The 13,849-nt window shown below is 50.8% G+C and overlaps 1 protein-coding gene across 1 annotated transcript in view; it reads left to right on the forward strand.

Annotated features, from left to right (window-relative positions):
- The window catches only part of SLC4A5 (solute carrier family 4 member 5), a 69,079-nt gene that overhangs the window by 11,314 nt on the left and 43,916 nt on the right, over positions 1-13,849 (forward strand). Inside the window, exon 3 of the mRNA XM_069494425.1 lies at positions 3,215-3,344. Within this exon, the coding sequence (XP_069350526.1) occupies positions 3,215-3,344 (130 nt within the window). The remainder of the gene's footprint in view (positions 1-3,214; positions 3,345-13,849) is intronic.

Genomic DNA, 13,849 nt, shown 5'->3' on the forward strand with positions numbered 1-13,849 from the left:
AAAGCAAACTCTGCTGCTGCATGGGGAATGGGGACGATGGGGTGGCAGTGGGTGGCTGTGGCAGTGGCAGGAGCGGGAGAGGCGGAGCCTGAACCAGGGTGGCGGAGATGGGTGGGAAAAGGGGAGAGAGCTAAACAACGGGTAGGGAGCAAATGAAGGATGTAGCGGCCAGCTGGACAGGGATTGTGAGAGAGGAGCTTCAGGAGTGAATCGCGCGTTTCTTGTCCGGATGGCTGGGTAGCTAGGGGTGCTACAGGGTGCAAAACAGAGAGCAGGGTTGCTGTTTTTGATCTGTTGAGGTTGACTTGAGAAGGCTGCAGAACTCCCAGGTGGAGCAGTCCCACTGGCAGTTGCAATGCCCAGTACTCATGGGTGTATTGCCTGGACAAGAGGGTGACCTCATTACAGGACACAAAGAACACAGGCTCGCTCGGGAAGAGTGTGGAAAGAGAGGAGAGAAGACCAAGGAGGAACCCTAGATCAATACTTAAGTGTTAGCCAGGCAAGAGGAGCTAGGGAGGGATATTGAGAGGGAATCTTCAAAGAGGCAGGAAAAACTTCAAGGAAGTGCCATGTTGTGAGAGCCAAGAGTAACGTTTCAGTTCTGAGGGATCAGCACCACTGATGTCCCAGAGAGATAAGCCAGACCGTAGCTTCACAGTGCTGTTGGTTTGATTGATTTTATTAGCTTCTTGACTTGACATTAAGACAACAAGCGAGATCTGAAGGCAGGGGCCGTGAACTAGGCTGCGTAGCAATAGAGAGTAGCAGGGTAATAGTAGGAAGTGGGACGGTGGCAACCTAAAAAGCATGTGCCCTCCTAAGAAGGCGTCCCACTGGCTCTAGCTGACTGTCGCCAAGCAGGAATGTGGGCCCAGTGATCAGAGCACCAGAATTTTCACAAACAGTTAGAGATCTGGATTTTTGTAAGAAATATCACAATTCTTTATCTTAGCAACAATTTCAGAAAACTTTTATACTCTGTGAGGGCTGGATTAAACTCCTCTTTGAGCTGCCAGCTTGAAATCTCTGCCTTAGTCAATGTCCTTAGCGTGGTGGGGGCGGAACGAGTTGCAGGGGGTTGGGAAGTGATCGAGCAGGGAGGGAGTGGAGGCAGAGACCACTCTGTTAGGAAGGTGGGCAAAGGAAGAACAAAGGGGAGGAGAGAGCTCGGGAGATGGGCAGGGTCGTGGGAGGGCGTTCGGGGACTGGAAGGGCTGTTTCTGGGCTGAGAGAGAGGGTGGAAGAGGGAAGTTGAGTATCCAGGTGAGGAAAAGCTAGCTGGTGAAATATGGATCAGAAGGAGTAGAGGGGCATGGATGGGACCAGGGACTGGGCTGGAGAAGGGATTCCTTTTGTTCAAAGATGGGCGGCAACAGGGATGAGGACACCAAAGGACTAAATGAGAGGACCTTGATGGATTTCATGCCAGGAGGCCTTTATTTTCTTGATGAAGTGAGGTAGATGGCTCAAGACACTTGAAGAGAGGAGCAAAGGTTGGGAATGGCTTTGAGGAACATGGGGAAGGGCAGGGACCAGGAGGAGTGGAAGGTTGCTGCACTTGAGGCTGAAGGGAGAAACTCTCTACTTTCACAGCTGGGTGGCTTTCCACAGCGGGGCTCCCAGCCTGGGTGCGGGACTTGGTGGTGAGGCAGATTAAGCACCGTTGCATTCCAAGCCCTGAGTCAGCTGTTTACTCTTCCTCCCTGACTTGCTCCTCCCAATGGCCCTGTTCACTCAGACTGAGTTCACTCATGGAGAAGTGGCCGCCCTGACATGCACACCCGTGTCTGGCTGCATTGGAAGTCCATTGTGCACTCTGATCCCACCACACTGCCTCCTTCAGACACACCTGCAGGAAGACAGGGCCAGTGAATTCCTGTTGGGCGTTGCCTGGCTGGTCTCACTGGGATGTCCAGGGGAAAAAGAGTGGAGGGTGTGATGAAAAAAAGAGCAGCTGAAATTACCGACCACTGAGGGTTCATGGAGTAATAAGTGAGAACAGAAGGGAATGATAAACTGAGGAAACAGAGAGGCTGGAGGAAGAAGAAGCCTTGGTGAGACCCAGGAGATAGTGGATGAGAGACTGGACCAGACCAGGGCAACGGGGCTGGGAGGAGGGAATGGGTTCTTGAAAATTTCCAATATGGAGGGGAGGTAAGGATGACTCCAGGGTGTCCAGCCTGCCCACCTTTAGCCATGGCATTGGTCACCACTTTGACGTCATGTCATCCTTCTCTGCCCCTTGCTCTCCATGCTCCAGACACACTGACCAGCAAGTTCACCCTGTGGGGTGTCTGGAGCACTCAGAGCACTCTTTTTCCAGACACGCAGAAGTGGCTCATTCTCATCTCTCAGGATGAGACTGCCCCCTCCTCAGAGAGGCCTTTGGTGATCATGCTCTCTCTATCTACTGGTCCTTTTGCTTATTTCAGAGCACAGATCATTACCCGAATGGTGGTTTATGGATTTGTTTACTTGTTTATTGTCTGTCTCTGTCACTAGAACATATGCTCAAGAGTGCAATGACACATAGGTCTTCCTCACAGCTTTGTTTTCCAATACCTAGAGCAGTGCTTGGCACATAGTAGGCATGCATTAAATATTGAGTGAAAGAAAGAATGAATGAACACAGGAGAGGCACGTTTGGGGAATGGTGTTCAGGGTTGGGATGCTGAGTTTTGAGGTGCTTGGGAGACACCTAGGAGGTGACTTCCAGTGGGCAGTTGGAAACCAGGCTGGGAGCTCAGGAAACAGGCTGCCACCATGCCCGGGAAGAAGGTGGGCACATCTGGCACACTGGGCCAGGGCCAGTGTTGGGAGTTGGCTGGTTTGGGGCCGAGTGGGAAAAACGATCCCTCTGGGCCAGTTATGCTGAGGTTGGGCCAGAGTGTTTCTCACTTCAGTTTTCTATTCTGCTCCTGGGTCTTGCTGCTGCCCTGGCTCGGCCACTTTCCGTCCTTCTTCACTGCCAGCTACAAGACCCTGGAGCCTGAGTGCAGACAAAACCCATTCATCTCTTTTGTCTCAAAGAGTATGTCTCCTACATCCATCCTGCAGTGCTGTGAGTGCTTCGCCCAGGAGCTGGACTTCACTTTACTGAGTTAGGAAATACTTTTCCCTCGCACTTGCTCCTGCTCCATTTCTGTTGGCCTTGCGGTGGCCCTCCCGCCTTCCACGGGGCACCGGCAGACCCTGGGCCCTCCTTTTGCAGGGTCTCCAGCTGCTGAGCAGCTCCAGGACATCCTGGGGGAGGAAGATGAGGCTCCCAACCCCACCCTCTTCACAGAGATGGACACTCTGCAGCACGACGGGGACCAGATGGAGTGGAAGGAGTCGGCCAGGTAAGGCAGAGCCCCAGAGGGGGGTGAGGCGGAGCCCCGGGAGGGACCAGGGTGGCTTCTCACTGCAGTCTGCTTGGGCCCAGGCTGGGCAGCCCTCCTGGTGGGAAGCCCACCTTGCACCTTGAGTTCTGCCAGAGAGCTTCCTGCTCCACGGAGACCCACCGCCTGCCTTCCTTGGTGTCCAGAACTGTGTTGGACGCTAAGGAGCAAATAGAACCTTATGACTTTGTCTTTATCCTCAAAGAAATTAAAATCCAAGTGGGAAGACAGAACAGTCATCCATGAGACCATGAGACAATAAAACAAGGACATATACAGTCGTCCCCCCTGTGGTATATGCAGGAGATTGGTTCCAGTGACCCCCACTGATACCAAAATCTGCACATATTCAAATCCCAAAGTCTGTCCTGTAGAACTGTGTGTTCAAAGAGTCAGCCCTCCATATACATGGGTTCTGCATTCCTCCATTTGGTTGAAAAATATCCACATATAAGTAGATCCACGCAGTTCAAACCCATGTTGTTCGAGGGTCAGTTGTATTCTTTAATGTCAAATGATTCCAGCTAAATGCTGTAGAAGGGGAAGTACCGAGCTGGGGTAAACAGGGAGGGCTTCCTGGAGGAAGGAGGATGTGTGCCAGGCATATTATGTCCGAGTGGCAGGAAGAATCCAGATGGAGAGGGCCAGTGAGCTGCTGAAGAAGAGAGACTTGGCAGAGTTTGGGGCTGGGCTGCAGGGTGGGGCCCATGGAGGAAGCAGTAGGGACAAAGAGAGCTCCGAGTGTGGGGACAGCAGAAGGAATTGGAGAGCCATAGGCTGGCGGGGAACTGCATGGCAAAGTCACAGGAGCCAAGGGAGGGTCAGGGCAAGGTACTGAACTGAACTGGATTGGTCAGCGCCACCAAATATCTCCAAAAGCCCAAGGAGAAGGAAGGATACGGAATGAGGCAGCAGGAGGGACCTGGGAAGGACATCAAGAGGGTCTGAAGACAGACTACTCTGATATCTCTCAACCTTTTTTGCATTATGCCCCTCTCCCCCCAGGAGAAAATTGAATCTGATTTACACTCACTTTATTAAACTAATATTTCATTTCATTTCTTTCTAATGAGAGAAATTAAATCCTAAGGAATAAGATTTGTCAGGTAGGGTTGAGCTTTAGAGTACCACAAACCATTGTAATATCTAAAATGTTTTCACTCTTCCAAGAACCAGTTTTTGCCCCCTTAGGGACCCCGGTGCCCCAATCAAGGATGCAGGGACTAACCCCAGCTGTGCCAGGACTGGCTCTGGGGAAGGGCTGCCATGACACCCAGAGCCCGACAGCCGCCACCAACCATGGCCTGGGCTCTGCCTCTCCACCTCCCTCACTCGCCCGGGTGGTCCCTGTGCAGAGCCAGAAGAAGGAGGTTGGGGCATGCCTGAGTTTCTCTGCTGCATGTTTCCTGCAGGGGTATCTGGAAGAAAGGCTGCTGGGTGGACTAGCAAATCCCCAACCCCAGCCGGGCCCGGTGCACACTGTGGAGCCTCTTCCTGTCAGCTGGTTCTTTGAACCCTTGCTGTGCTAAGTGACTCACAGGCCCAACTCCTTCAAGCTGCACAGTGACCCTGAGGGGTGGGGACTGTTATTAACCCTGTTGTGTGGAGAGGAGCCAACAGCTTACTAGGGTTCAGAGCCAGCAGGTAGCTGAGCCTGGATTCCAGCCCAGGCCTCTCTGACTCCCCATCTTGAGGGCTTACGTACTTTGTCATGCCTTCCTCATTTTCTCAGCCACCTCTCCCCTCTTCAACTTCCAGGGTAGGACACAGGTGTGCAGGTAATTCTATGGGGGCTGGAGATAAATGGGGACAGCTGCAAAGCCCAAGACATCTATCCAAGGCAGACAAGGGGTGGGGGGTGCATTTCAAATGACCAGGGCCCAAGCTGGGCTATTGTGCCTTAACAGCTCTGAGGGGCCAGGGCCTGAAGACACTGTCTGCCCTGAGTGAGGGCCCCTGCTGCCCAGTGTCGGGGAACAGAGGGGAGGAAAGCTGGGCAGGGCCTTCTTGGGGGCCTAGGAGGGAGAGGGTGCCTTCTCCACCCTCTGCCAACAGGGTCTGCACCCAGAGCCAGGCCCACCAGGAGGGCCTGTCACACACACCCATAGAGCCCTTGCTGAGAAGGCCTCAGGGCCCTAAGACCTGATTCTCCCAGAGACAAAACGTACCCTGCTTCTGTTCTCTCTGAGTGTGGATCCATAGAGCCCTGTGCACTACAGACCCAGCAATGAAGCTGGTAAACTGTAGATGAGGATGCTTCTAGAAAGGGCCTGTGAGTTACCATCTGCAAGGTGGTGGGTTTCCCTGCAAGGCAGGCTTTCTGAGAACAGCATCTGAGGATAACCTGGCTCAAACAGTGAAAGGAAAATGGTGACTAGAAGTTAAAATGGCTGAACCCAATTCCAGGCAGATCCCAGGGAGGGGTGGCTGAAGGCCTCCCCGCTGAGTCCCCTTTCTCTACTCCTGCCCCACCCTCCTTTTATCTTCTCTTCAGCTAACCCTGTCTGGTTTCAAGCCTCTAGTGAAGTCAGAAGGGCTTGACCATTGGCCAAGAAGCCCACCATGGCCCGCACAGTTTTCTTGGGTCCTCCAGGGGAACTGCAAGAGCAGACGTGTGCTGTTTGGGGCCCGTCACCCCCACAGAGAAGTGGGAGGCAGTTTCCTCAGCTGACAGGCCACGGGACCCAGTCAGGGAAGCCAGAGGGCTCAGAAGTTTCCAGAGTCTATGAATCAGCAAGTCCTATAGTGGGTTCTGGGCCTCTTTGAGTAACAGAAGAAAATGGTGGGGTGTAGGGGACAACCCCTCATGCAGACACACAGGCCGGCGGAGGGTGACCTGCCAAAGAGAATGGGGGAGGGGACCCTTTAATAAAAGTATTTAATTTGCTGCAGGGAGTGTTTGCTTCTTGGAGTTAGGAGATTAACAGAGTGAAAATCTCAAATCCGCAAGGAATTTTCCCTGGCGGTGCTTTGTCCGGGGTTATTAGTTTGGGGGATGTTTTGGGCCCTTGGAGGAGTCACTCCTGGGCGGATTTAAATGGCTTTTTGAGCTCCACTGAGCCTTGCCCCATGCACATAATGGGGACTGTGTGTGCAGCGTCATTTCTAATGTGATCAGTGCTGGTAGGTCAGGCTGTTAATAAGATAGATTTTTATTAACTGTCTCTTTAGCATTCCCACGAGGGAAATGCAGTTGGCCGTGTGCTGATAATGACCTTGCCCGAAGGGAGGGCTGGATGGGGGGGGGGCGGTGATCCTCCCACTGTGAGCAAACAATTTACCCAGAATTCCCTCTTCCCTCACGCCAACCTCTGCCTGAATGCGGGGGCGGGAAGGAGAGTGACCTGGGTTGGAACCCATCCAAGTGTGGAGGGCCCTTCAGGGTTACTCAGAAATAACCAGAGCTTAGCACCTTCCAAGAGCGCTGAAAACGAATTCCGAGTCCAGGCTGCCTCTGATCTCAACTCTGAGCAGACCAAAAACATGAACTTGCCAGAAGGTTCTTATGAGACACACAAGCTCTGAGAACATTCCTACAATGACCAGGAAAGGGCAGGGACAGGGGTAGGAGAACTGGGTCAGGCTACTGGGTCAAACCAGGTCAGTACATGTTCAGAAGCCCCTGCACGTAGGCAGGGAGCCTTCCCATTCTGTGCAGGATGGAGGAGAAAGCCCCGACTTTTTGTGCCAACCCTGAAACTGCTCCTGTTTAAGGTCTTATGTAATGCCCTCCTCGTGCCATTTCCCCTCTTAAGTGTCGGGCAGAAGCCTCTCCAGCCCCATGGTCTCACCACCCTTCTGGAATCCGCCTTCCAGTGGGGCCGGAGCTGCCCCCTCTCTGTATAAGTAGAGTAGGAAGCTGAGAGCGCCCAGTGCCAAAGCCAACTAATTTTTCCTAAGTGTTTACTATCTGCGAGCCCTGGGCCACGTGCCAGAGCTGCAGAAGTGGAACAGGGCAGATGCTGGCCCTGTTCATTTAGGCTCCCAGGTCAATGCGGCCCGGACAAATAAGTAGGCACTGGGTAATGGGGGTTCTGTCAGAGCAAAGGAGCATCTAACCCAGACAGGAGGGCCAGGGAGGGCTTCTAGGAGGAAGAGGTGCTCACATGGAGACCCTGAGGGTGGGTCAGAGTCAGCCAGGAGCGGGTAGGGAAGGGGGAAGGGGCTTCTGGAACAGGGCAAACAGACACACAGAGGAACGGGTAGAAGTGCCCTGTGGCTGTTCTGTAGCAAGGGGCAGGACGTGGCAGGGCTGATGGTGCGGGGCCTAGGCAGGTGCAGTGTGCAGTGTGCAGTTTGGACTCGGTGTGGAGAGCTCCTGAGGACCGCTGAAGGGACTTAGGTGGGAAAGGGATAGGATCGTGCACGCGTTTGAGAGATCCTCTGGCTTTAGTGTGGAGAATGGATAAAACGAGGCGAGGAGGCTGGCCCAGGGGAGAGACGAAGGCAGTGAGCATAGAGAGGGGGTGGATTTGAGACAAAATTTAAAAGGTAGAATTTACAAGAATTGATGACAGAGGCCATGTCTGGGAGGATAGTCAGGAGATGTGGGTACTTCGTGGTAGCAGTCTAAGAAACAGCAAAGGCGTAGTAAGGCTATGTTGTATTGGGTGTTTTGGTTTTGTTTTGGAGGCAGTTGCAGATGACTTCCATCCTGGACAGGTTCTGTTTGAGGAAACTCCACGTGGAAATGTCCGGCAGGCCATCATGTGGCCACAGAGGTCTGCAGTTCAGAAGAGCAGCCACAGGGTGACCACTCAACAGTCCCGGGGCCGGGGGGCGGGGGGCAGAGGCCAGATGGCAGTGGGTTGAGAAGAGTCACAGATAAGAAGGTGCATTCACTGGGACAGTTCTGCCAAGACGCTTGTCCACTAAGGACAATGGTTAAAGGAGTCTAAATGCAGGGCACATGGGGTCAAGGGAGGTCTTTTGGTTTTTGAGGATGAGAGAGATCTGAGCATATTGAACGTGGACGAGAAGGGGCCAGAAGGAAGAGAGTAGTTTAAAGGGGGAAGAAGCCGAGAGAGGCTGCTGGATGGGTGGGCCCTGAGCGCAGGAGGAGGGGCTCCTAGCAGGAGTTGAGAGATTTCCGGGCTGGTCTCTGGTTTGAGGAGAGCGGTGGTGGCAGAGCTGACTGCGGGAGCTGCGGATCGCTGGTCCACCTGAGCCGGGTAAGCGGCTCCAGGCCAATGGCCGTGGCTGTCCTATTTTATTGTAGTGGAGTCATGCATGGAGGTTTGTAGTCAGATGGAAGCTTTTAAGGTTGTTCGACTTCTACCTTCTGCTGATCTACTGGTCTGAACAGTCATACTATTTGCTGTTATCAAGCTGCTTTTACATCCAATATCTAACTTGCGCCAAACATTGACGCTTCAGGCTTATGCTGGGCAAGCAGGAAAAAGAGATTTATATATATATGAGTCAGAACCTGGATCCAGCCCCAGGTAAAAAAAATGGCAAGGTTCCCCGAGGCCTGAGAGGCCCTGGGTTCCCGCCAGCACTCTCGTCTGCTAGCTGTGTCATCACAGAATGGGGGCTTTGCTAGGGGCTCTCATCCCCCAGGGACTTAGGATAACTTGTAGTTGGCACAGCCTAGGACCAGGCTGCATAAGAGACTTTCAAAGGTCCTGCAGTCAGACTAGGGGAACACCAGTCCACACCCCTGGGACAGCCAGGCAGTGATGCAAGGACATCACATGGTTGACCCAGGATAGTAAGATGAGATCAGTTGGCCAGTGAGTGTGATCGGAAGAATAGCTAAGGGAAGAGAGATGGCAGGGACTGCACTACTCGGGGAGCTCCTCCCAGGTACAGCAGGACTGGCTGGCAGCTCCTAGGACCCTTGGACAGTGGTCAGGGGAGCGAACACCTCCCCCAACAAAAGCCGTTAGCTCACTCAGTGGCAGTCGCCAGGAGGGGAGTAACCCCACCATCAGACCACCTTCATGCCGAGACCCCTACTTAATTTCCCTATCCATATATATTTTTATATATCCAAATATATACTTTTAAACTTTTTATTATGAACAATTTCAAACACAGAAAATAGAGAGAATAGTTTAATGAACCCTCATGTACCCATCACCCAACTTCATCAGTAATTAGTATTTATCTATCTCCACCACTTTTTTTGTTTGCTTTTAGGGATTTTGTTTTGTTGTTTGCTTTTGCTGTAGTATTTTAAAGGTAATCCCAGATGTTGTAAACATTTCAGTACACATCTTTATGAAATTAGACTTCACTTGTACACACAACCACACCACCATTACAATTCCTAACAAAATTGAGAAAAAGTCCTTAATATGATCAGATGTCCAGTCTCAATTCTAATTTTTCTTACTGTCTCAAAAACATTTTTTTTGCTGTTGGTTTATACAACTTAGAATCAAAACAAGGCCTACAGACTGATTTTGGTGGATATGCCTGCTGTCTTGTTAGGATGAGAGCCATCAGACTCCAGAGATGCCGGAGGAACAGCCCCCCACCCAAATCCTCTGGCAGCGGTACTTACGCTAGAGTCAAGTGCCCCATGCGCTATGCCCAGCTCTCCTCCCACAGCCTAATCTCAAATGTGCCGTCAGGGACTGTGCATGATGCCCAAGGGGAGAGAAATGCCACTGGCATCATCAGGAAATTCCAGGCTACAAGTAAGAGAAGCCCACTCAGGCTAACTCCTACAACAGGAGGGGGCGTCACCAGAACACTGGGGTGACCTCATGGTACCCAGGGGCTGTCAGAGCTCTCCAGGGCCAGACCTGGGAAGGCAGCCTTCCTCTTTCTCTGCCTCTGGTCTCCGCATCGCTCGTTGCAGCTTCTTTACTCTTCTGCAGCCACCTCCTCTCCTTGTCCTGCCCATGGTGACCCTCAGCCTCCACGTTTGTATCTACTCTACTCAGAGGACCATCCCACAGTGGGTGGCTGTCCCTCAATCCCGGTCCCCATTCTTCAGAGAGAATCTGATCTGCCCAACTTTGACTGTGACCCAGGTCAGAGATGGGGAGGTGTGGGAGGGCCGGCAGTGGCCTGGGGAGCACATCCTCATCAGTGGCCGAGGAGCAGGTCCCCAGATTGCCTTTCACGCACCTGCAGTAATGAACATACACACTTACTGTGATCAGTCCTTTGGCCACGGCTGTGCCTCTAATACCAGCCAGAACTTTCAGAATTCTCCAGGCCACCCGTGAGAGCATAAGTGGTGGAGTTTTGCAACCTCGCCCTCCTCTTGGAGGAGACCACACCCTCCACGCTTATAGGAAGATCTTCTGATGTCACCGCAGCACCACGTCAGTCCCCAGAGCAGTGGGAAGGTGGAAAGGTTGTCTCATCCACACCTTTCTTCTTTCATTCTAAAAACAGTTGAGTGCTATTGTGTTAGGTCCCGCGGGAGAATTAAAATGAGTAAGGTATGAATCTGTTCTCAAAGTGCTTATGATCTAGTATAGGTGTCGGCAATCTTCTGTTAAGGGCCAGATGGAAAATATTTTAGGCTTTTTTCTCCCAAATGATCTATTCCCCCCTCTACTTCCCCTTGCCTCTTCCCCTCTCCTCCTCTTTCTTCTTTTTTACAACCTTTCAAATATGTAAAAACCATTCATAGCTAGCTGGCCATATAAAAACAGGCTGCGGGACCCTCACAGGCCATGGGACATGATTTTCCAGCCCTGGTCTAGTGTAGAAGGCAGGCATGCGCTCAGATAACAGATAACTAAAACCCAGGGTAGCGTGTGCGAACTAGTGAGAACTCAGGCTCTGGAGTCAAAAGGCTGGCCCTCAAGCCCTGTCTCTTACAAGCTGCATGACGCTGGGCAGGTTGCTTATCCTCTAAGGGCCTCGGTCTCCTCACCTGTACAATGAGAATAGTCACAGACTTACCTCGTGGGCTAGATTTGAGGATTAAATGAGATAATACATGTTAAGGCTTAGCATAGCGCCTGGCACATAGAAAGTGCTGGGTAAGCTTTAGCTGTTGTCTTTAGTAAGTGCTGTGTGATAAATGATTCAAAGTGCAGTGGGAGTCAGAGGAAGGGAAAATTTCCTTAGCCCGAGCCCCTGGGATGGCATTGTCATGGAGGAGGTGGCCTTTGAACTAGGCCCTGAATGGCAGGGATGGAAGAGAGAGGTGAGGAGAGGACCTGTGCTGAGAGGCAGTGAGGAGAGGTCGACAGACTCTGAGACAGTAAGTCTGTGAGTGACAGTGTCATGGAGTAATCACAGAGACCTTCTGGACACACAGGCAAGTGATCCTCAGAGAGATTTGGGTCCAGATGCCTTTCGCTGAAGGAGCTCGTTCAGAATTTGCCAGTAGCTTTGTCTCATGGCATTCATTGAGAGGCAGCTCCCCCTCGCCCCTGGACAAGCTCGCGATGTGCAGCAGGAGGGACCCTCCACTGAACTCCTGAGCTTGGGAGCAGGGGCCACGCCCACTCCGTTCACCACAGCTCCCGGGAACGCCACGCCTCGGCTGGCCCCTCCAGCTGCACCACTGCGGTTCATCGCTGTCTGGGCGGAAGTGGTTCTCCAAACTGCACCGCGTCACCAAAGGCCCTCAGCAGAGGCTCCTAGGCCAGCAAAAGGGAACACTCGCAATCACAGGGAGTTAGTCAGCCATGCAAGAAACTAGGGTTCATTCCAGAACAGTCTAAGACTGAGAGCCCCACCTGTCTGGTCCCAGTCCCAGGCATATCTCATCTGCAGAGATGAAGGATTCCAGACATCTTACCCTGAGTCTATTAAACACTTGAGTCACTTAGCTAATGAGTCTCATTCTGATTCTATAGTCAGCAACTTTCTGATGCTAATTTGCCTTATCCTGTGTGTCTGCCTATAAGGAGAGAAACCCCATAACTATTGTAAATCTCGTTGTAAATTAAATAAATTGTCTTTTGGGTTTATACATCAGCCCTTGTGAACTTGGTTAGCATTAGTCAGCATCCCTGGACCTAATCATCTCTGGGACACTTTTAGTGGGACAAATTTCTGAGTCTGGACTGGCCTCTCTGGAGTTCATCAGTCCCTCGTGGAACCTTCCAAACTTCTCCATATGTGTTGACTTTTAACCCATACCTGCTCACTCAGTCTTTTATAATCATTCAAATTCACTGCCAAGTTTGGTCTGTGAACGTACACACCATATGTGCAGTTTTAATCAGCTGTAGAAACAATTTGTTGCACTAATTCACATACATATTTTCATGCATGTGATTTTATGTATTTTGAATCTGCCAAATAAATTGTAAGAATGGGCCAGAATTTGCTTAAGTGTCCCCCTTTTGAAAAATTTTCCTCCTGTAGATCATTTCTTGGTGCCTCTACCAAAGATAACCTAGGGAGTCTCTGATGATTCCTCAGACATCTGTGGGAAAATTCTTAGTTGGCTCATAAGTGAATTAACACTGGTCTTCGGTTTCTGCTGGGAAAGTCAGGGTCCTGCTGTGACTCATAGTGAAGTTAAATAGCTTTGCTGAATAATGGAGAATAACTCCTATTCACGTTACTTTTAAGAAATGAATCTCACGCCTATGATCCAAGCACCCTGGGAGGCCAAGGCAGGAGGATCACTTCACCTCAGGAGTTCGAGACCAGCCTGAGCAAGAGTGAGATCCTGTGTCTAAAAGAGAGAGAGAGAGAAAAAAAGAAAGAAATGAATCTGTTAGAGTCACAAAGTTTATTACAAACCAGCCTTAGGCAGAAATCAAAAACAAAGTGTCGCGTTTTTTAACTGGTACATGGAAGTCTAGCTTTTGGGTGATGGGATGGGGTGGGAGAGTTACAGAATAAAGTCAGTGAGGCCACACAGATAGAGTGACCACAGTGTGGGTGTATACCGCACAAATTTTAGGTGAGTAAACTTAATTTCATGTAAGAAACAAATCCACACAATTATAATTCTTTTTTTTTTTTTTTTGAGACAGAATCTTACTCTGTTGCCCAGGCTAGAGTGCTGTGACATCATCATAGCTCACTACAACCTCAAACTCATATGCTCAAGCGATCCTCCTGCCTCAGCCTCCCCAGTAGCTGGGACTATGGGTGCATGCTACCACACAAGGCTGTTTTGTATTTTTTTTGTAGGGACAGAGGTCTTGCTATGTTGCTTGGGCTGGTCTCGTACTCCTGGCCTCAAGCAATCCTCCTGCCTCTGCCTCTGCCTCCCAAAGTGCTAGGATTACAAGTGTGAACCACCATGCCCTGCCACAAATGTAATTCTTAAATGTGTAGAGGCAACATAGCCTTAACATTAAAGGTTGCATTTTACAGGAGACCACATTTTTCAAAAATCTTTCAAATTAGGATGTCCTAAGGGGAACTTTTTTTTTTTTTTTTTTTTTTACAAACTAACCAAGGCATACTATAATGATAATGATATTCAAAGTAAGTATAGAAAGAAGGAAGCTGGATGAGGGAGGGGGCACATTAAAAAAAGAAACGAAAGAAGCTTCTCTTCAATCACGAAGTTTACATATAGT

Source organism: Eulemur rufifrons, chromosome 19 (assembly GCF_041146395.1).
Source record: "Eulemur rufifrons isolate Redbay chromosome 19, OSU_ERuf_1, whole genome shotgun sequence".
Classification (NCBI taxonomy): Eukaryota; Metazoa; Chordata; class Mammalia; order Primates; family Lemuridae; genus Eulemur; species Eulemur rufifrons.